Here is a 6,762-nt window from a genome sequence, read left to right as displayed (position 1 = left end):
AGAGCACCAGAACCTACTCGTCCTGCACCCCGAGACTGGCCTCACCCTCCCTTCTGCCACCTTCCCTTGTCTCTGGTAACCATTTCCAGTCTCAACCTCTACCAGATCGACTTTTTAAGATTCCTCGCCGCCTTGTGGTTTGAATGAGATGTCTCTCATCTTCTTGGGCATTTGACTGCTTTGTTCCCAGCTTGTGGCTGTTTGGGCAGGCTTAGGAGGTGTGGCCCTGCTGGAGGAGGTCTGTCACTGAGGCGGGTCTTGAGAGCTTTAAGACTTGGGTTGGCTCCCTCTGCTTCCTGTTTTCCGTTCCAGATCTGAGCCCTCAGCTGCTCCTGCCGCCATGTCTGGTGCTGGCTGCAGAAGCCCCGCGGTAACCGTGATGGACTCCTACTCCTCTGGAACCATAAGCCCAAAATAAACCCTTATTTCTACAAGTTGCCTTGGTCATGGTGTTTCATTACTGCAATAGAAACCTAGCTAAGACACAAACATAAGCGAGACCACACAGCGTTTGATTTCCTGAATCTGATTTGTTTCACTCATGGATGGCCTCCAGGTTCATTCAAATAACAGGGTCCTTTCCTTTTATAAGACTGAAGAGTATTCCATTGTACAGGTATCACATCTACTTCATCCATTCATCAGCTGATGGTCACTTTGGTTTCCCTCCTTTCCATGTGAACAGTGCTGATGTGAGCATGGGAGTGAGCAGCTCTACAGCGTACTAATTTATTTTGCATACATACATGTGGTGATTTGAATCAGAAAAGTCACCCATAGGCTCCAGTGTTGAAGCCCACTCAGTCCCCAGTTGGTGAACATATTTGGGGAGGTTTAGAAGGTGGGCCATGAGACAAGAAGTCTGTCTCTGGGGTCAGGTTTTGAGATCAAAGCCTTAAGTCATTCCCAGTGTGAGCGAGCTCTCTGTTTCCTGTCTGTGGCTGAGATGGGAGCTCTCAGCTTCTTGTCCCGCTGTCAGGCCTGCTGCTTGCTGCCATGCTTCCTACCATGATGGACTCTCACCGCTCCGGAACCATAAGCCCAAATAAACTCCTCTATTCGCTGCCTTAGGGCGTGGCACTTTACCACGACAATAGGAAAGTAACCAGTACAATAACTAGTAGTGAGATTGCTAAGTCAGGTGGAAGGTCAGCCTGGGCTAGAGACCATGGACAAAGCAAATGGAGACAGGAATGGCTTCAGGCACATACTTATAATCTCTATAATTAGGAGGTAGAGACAGGTGAATCAGTAATTCAAGACCAGCCGGACTACATAAGAGCATGTATCAAGTGTTTTTTAAAAAGTCAGTTTTAAGGCTATCCCCATGTGACTGATGAGCACCTACAGAATGTGGTTAGTCAGATGAGGCTCCTTAAAAGTACAAAGCATGCACCAAATTTTTGATGACAGTATAGCTATAAAATATTAATGTTATATACTTCATAGAGATTTCTTTAATGAACTGAGGCAAATGTATTAAAACTAATCACCTTTAAAAAAAAAAAAACTTTTAAAGCTGGGCTGTGATGGAACACGCCTTTAATCCCAGCACTCCGGAGGCAGAGGCAGGAGGATTTCTGTGAGTTTAAGGCCAGCCTGGACTACAGAGTGAGTTCCGGGAAAGGCTCCAAAGCTACACAGAGAAACCCTGTCTCAAAAAACCAAAGTGAAAAAAAAAAATGTCCAACTACAGCACAGTTCTTACTGCATTTCTAGTGAATAGCACTGAAGCCTAGAGAGAGGAAATAGAAAAAATAACCTTCATAGTGCCAAGTGTGGTGGCACCAGGGTCTCCATTGAGGCTGTCTACTTTTCACAAGTTATAAGGACCAGTCTCCAAGATGGTTACTAATGGGATGTAATGGGATGTCCCTCCCACCCCAAATAAGGCCCATTTGGGAGAGTACAGAAAGGACTGTGTGACTCCACAGCGAGGTCACAAAAGACAAGGGCCACCTTCTGCCATCACTTCTGCAGTGGAGTCCACTGGTAAGGAACGGAGGCCTCTGTCAGCAACGAGAAGCAGCCAAGCCAGCACCATGGGGTCGCCCATCTTGGAAACTGACCTTCAGCACCAGTTAAGCCTTCCAATGACAACGGACACCTTTGATGCAAGCTCTGGTAAGACTCCAACCCACCTAGGTACATTTCTTCCAAACTCCTGATCCACAAGACACGAGGTACTGTGGTCCTCGTTGTCTTGAATCACAGTTTCTGTTTTATTACTTAGCAAGAGCTGACATTCAAACAGACCCAGAAATCCTGTATAGGAAATCTTTTCTCTATGGTATTTGCATGCAATGAGCAATTAACCCTTGTCTTTTCCATAGCCTCTGTCCCATCTCTGTTGACCCCAAGCAAAAACAGGCAAATTAGCTGGGCAGTGGTGGCGCACGCCTTTAATCCCAGCACTTGGGAGGCAGAGTCAGGCAGATCTCTGTGAGTTCGAGGCCAGCGAGTTCCAGGAAAGGCGCAAAGCTACACAGAGAAACCCTGTCTGGAAAAAACAAAAACAAAACAAAAACAAACAAACAAAAAACAGGCAAATTATCAAACCTGAGGGATTCAACTCAAAAAGGCAAAAATCTCATTTGAGTTTTTGAAGAGGCTTATCCCTTTATTGCAGACAGACTCAGGTCTTTTGAGAATGAAATAACTTTACTGAATCACTTTCACCTGGGTCACAGATCTGATTCCCACAGATCTCAAAAGACCTACAGATCAAAATCGCTGTTAGACGCAGCACTAAGTAGCAAGTAGTTATGAAATGACAGTTTTTAACACTTGAGTATCTCCAAGCGGAGAAACGTGTCAATAGTCACAGGGATGCTTTATGTAGCATGTGACTTTTCACGGGGTTCTCATATCGAGCCCTGAGGTAGGTGGAGAGATACAGGAGGCAACAGCTCAGTGCTCGGGATCTGTCCTCGGTCATGGTCAGTAAATCACAGAGCAGTTCTAGAATCCCGTTCTGGGGGACTCAAGTCAGACTAGGACTTTCATTGCAGGGCCATCAACCCCCAGCTAAGGTGAATGAGCACCCTTCATCTGGGGCTGTCCTCAGAGATTAACGTGCACTTGAAAGTCTCCTGGAAGGCCACGAGGAAAGATGGCATTACTTCATCCACAGTGACGAGTCTCTGGAGTGCCTCACTCAGGGAAGTGACTCCTGTCCCAACCAGTCCACAGGGCACAATGTGTTCAAACCAAGTGAGGTCTGTAGAACAGTTCAGAGCCAGGCCGTGGGATGTGATGTGCCTTCCACAGCGGACTCCTGCAAAGCAAGCCAAATGTCTTAGAATGTCTTAGAATGCCAAATGTCCCTCCCATGGGGACTCGGGATCCCACTAGTGCTGCAAGGTAAGTGGGCCTGGACAGGGAGCCTGGACTGAACACAGACTGAGTTAGGGGGCTAAGTCTACGGGGTTGGGCACTGTGGTTACACATCAGCCGGCTCTAACTATTTTCGAGATTCCTTTAATACAGGGATTACGTTGCATTGGAAGTTTGACATTTGGCATCCTGTCCTCCCGTTGTGAGTCACAGGAAGTAACCTGGTGTTTCTCCATCCATGAGTGCAGAACTAGAGGACTCTTCTGTCTCGGAATATTAAAATATCCGTAAGACAGGTCAGGGACATTTCCAGCCCAGAGTTCCCCGGGGTTGGCCCTGCCCCGGCTCCGCCCCGGTTCCGCCCTGGCGCGCTCACCGATCGCGCAAATCTTGCGCTCGCCCAGCCAGACACCGGTGTAGGGTGGCGGCCGCGCGCGAGCTCCCCGAAGGCCCCGGAGCTCGCACAGGCGCACGGCGCACGCCTCCAGCGCCGCCACGTGGGTGCGCAGGCGCAGGCCTAGGCGCCGCAGGTCAAGCACCGGGTGGCAGAGCAGCTGGCCCGGGCCGTGGAAAGTGGCTAAGCCGCCGCGGCCGGTGGCGCGCACCTCGGCGCCCAAGGCCTTCAGCCGCGTAATCTCCTCCGGCGTCAGGCCGCCTCGTAGCCCGCCCGTGTACACGGGCCCCGCTGGCTCGCAGAGCAAGAGCGCGCCCGCCTCCGTCCCCGATGGGGTCCCCGGGCGAGGGTCAGCCTGCAGCTGCCGCAGCCAATGCTCCTGCAGGGCCAGCAGCTCGGAGTAGCGAGCCCGCCCGAGCCACACTAGGCGGACCGCGGGCAGCGGCATCGCGAGGGCAGCGGCGTGCGTGGGCCCCGCCTCCTGTCGTGCTCGGGGCGGGGACTCAGGGCCACGCCCATGGGCTGCAGCTCCAGAGTGGATTCCAGATCCCGCCTACCTATGTCACCTATGTAACCAGAGACCCAGCCTGATCGGCCTTATCCTCCCATTCATGCCAGTAGTCATTCTTTATATATTCTGCAGACCCGGTCCCAGGAGCGTGACCCTGCAGTACAGTGTGCGAGAAACGAAATTCCAGGCCTAGGAGCTTAGGTGTTCACAACTGACAAGCCAGTAGTAAAGTTTTATAGTGTTAGGGAAAACCCGAAAAACCCAGAACTCAATAGCATTCTGAGTTCCTCAGAAACTGAAAGGAAGACCAGTGTACCAGGAGGTTTTTTGTGAGGTGGTGTGGGATGTAGGAGGGTTGTACGAGCTGGGCGGTGGTGGCACACGCTTTTAAGCTCAGCACCCGGGAGGCAGAGGAATCTCTGAGTGCGGGGGTTCGAGGCCAGCTTGGTCTACCGAGTGAGTTCCAGGACAGGTAGAACTTAAAAAAAAAAAAAAGCTATAAGACGTGATAGACGCAGGCAGAGGCTGTAGTTGAGCAGAGAAACAGCTGCATTAGAGTTCTTCCTTAGCTGTTCCCAGGAATGCTCTGACTCTGGCCTGACACGCTAGAATTATTCCAGATTAAAGCAACTGGGCGGAAATGAGCGTCCTGCATTGATGAATCTCAGAAACAGGCTACCCCTGGGAAGGCACTGTTACCTTTGTGGAGGTTGCTTCTGTTATGGCAGGCTGAGCTCTGAGGGGAACTCAGGTGTGACTCATGAGCAACCCATTCGCAGAAGCTGAGGGAAGAACGGGACTGAAGGCCAGAACGTCAAGATTAATTTGTGAAAAGAAGCCAGTTGGCCCAGAAACGCTTCCCACCTGGAGCTTCCTACAACAGAGCATGTGCCAGAAAAGCCCCCCGAACTACAATTTGGAGAGGCAGGTGTCCTGGAAAAGTCCTATAAAGAGTCCGGAGCCTCACTCCCCAAGGCTTTTTACTTGGCTCACTCGCCCACTCCCATTCTTTGGGAGTGTTTTTCTTTCCTTAATAACTCATGTCTGTTTCTAACCACATCACATGTCTCTGGTGCAGTCCTCTGACCTGGGACATTGAAATCCCCGATGTGCACTGGCCACTAAGCATATATTTTCCTCTTTTCTTCATTTCCCTTTCAGATATTGGCCTTAAGCAAAGCCTGGTTCTCTGGCACCCTGGGCTTTCTCACTCTTTCTTGGAAGCCTCCCACCTCTGCCGTGCCCACCTCCACTTGGAAAGGCTTGGCTTTGTCCCTTTTATCCTCCCCCCCCCCCCCCCCCACCTCCCCCGCGGCAGCTAAGGAGATTTTTCAGTCAGCTTGTTTTACTCCTACTACTCAATTTGTTTCTAAATTATCTTATTAAGGAGACTAAGAATCCAAAAGAAGGAACCTCAATTCCCCCTGGTAACACCAAGAAAGGACCCAGAGCACAGCAGATGCTGTGAACTGGAGCTAATACGCCCCTGAGAAGGGCGAGGGGGCTGTTGTTAACAGGTTTTTCTGGGCTCTTGAAAAGTTTGTCACCTTAAGATGCTGGGCCTGATGGCTACAAGAGCTCTGTGAGTGGGGAGAGTAATGAGAGAGAGACAGACAGACAGACAGACAGAGACAGAGTGAAAGTGAGTGAGCTCCCTCTGGCTGCCTTTCTTGAGGAGGAAGCAGTCTGGTACACAGTGTGGTTGGAGTCAGTGTGCAGTGTGTGGGGCTAAGGGTGAAGTCTCTCAAGCATAATTATGAATCCTCATGGTCCTGGGGTAACTACCTTGGCAGGAATGAAAATACACTAAAGAGACATTTGCACCTTCCCTTCGACTAACAGACCACTGGAATAGTGGACCCCAAGAAATAGGATTTCTCAAGGAGTCTCATGCTGGGAGAGGGGAAAGGCTGATGGGGGCGTTTGTCTCCCTGCAAGAGATTTCACACAGTCTGTCTGTTGTCAGGCCACCTAGCAGGAGACTGAGTCCAAACAAGGATGGGTCAGTGATGGGTGAGACCACACCCTGCCCAGGACTGCACTCTGCTTGCTTAAACCAAAGTCTCATGTCAGGACCTGCGAGATGGACTTGGGAGTGTGGAGGTGAAGGGAGATCATAGGACTTCTCTGTTCTTCTTACCCATGTGACAATGTTAAATCTCTTCTCTGCTTTTCACGTTCACACTTACCTGTTTAACTGGCCTAGAGCATGGATGGCCAAGCCTAGCATATCAGAGCTGTCAGGTCCCAGGCTTTGACTCTGTGTGTTGTTGGTTTTGAGTTTGTTTTTGTTTTGTTGTTGTTGTTTTGTTTTTTGTTTTTTTCTGAGACAGGGTTTCTCTGTGTAGTTTTGGTACCTGTCCTGGATCTTGCTTTGTAGACCAGGCTGGCCTCGAACTCACAGAGACCCACCTGGCTCTGCCTCCTGAGTGCTGGGGTAAAGACGTGCACCACCTGGCTTTTTTTTTTTTTTTTTTTTTGCTTTTTTGAGAGTTTCACTTTTGCTCTGGCTATCCTAGAA

The 6,762-nt window shown here is 50.2% G+C and overlaps 1 protein-coding gene across 1 annotated transcript; it reads right to left on the bottom strand.

Moving 5' to 3' along the window:
* Positions 1-2,560: 2,560 nt before the first annotated feature.
* Positions 2,561-4,182, bottom strand: Lipt2 (lipoyl(octanoyl) transferase 2). Its single transcript, XM_036200655.1, has 2 exons — positions 3,713-4,182; positions 2,561-3,277 (listed from the first exon to the last, which is right to left on the bottom strand). The coding sequence occupies exons 1-2, from the start codon at positions 4,176-4,178 to the stop codon at positions 3,048-3,050; spliced, it is 696 nt and encodes a 231-aa protein (XP_036056548.1). The 5' UTR covers positions 4,179-4,182; the 3' UTR covers positions 2,561-3,047.
* Between the last annotated feature and the right edge of the window lie 2,580 nt (positions 4,183-6,762).

Source organism: Onychomys torridus, chromosome 1, assembly GCF_903995425.1.
Source record: "Onychomys torridus chromosome 1, mOncTor1.1, whole genome shotgun sequence".
Classification (NCBI taxonomy): Eukaryota; Metazoa; Chordata; class Mammalia; order Rodentia; family Cricetidae; genus Onychomys; species Onychomys torridus.
Note: the sequence above shows the minus strand (reverse complement) of the source record. Positions and strands in the feature narration are given on the sequence as shown.

Coding starts and splice junctions, on each gene's coding strand:
- Lipt2 (XM_036200655.1), bottom strand. CDS start 4,178: ATGCCGCTGCCCGCGGTCCGCCTAGTGTGGCTCGGGCGGGCTCGCTAC. Junction 3,278..3,712: donor GCGCAAGATTTGCGCGATCG/GTGAGCGCGCCA, acceptor CTTGCTTTGCAG/GAGTCCGCTGTGGAAGGCAC.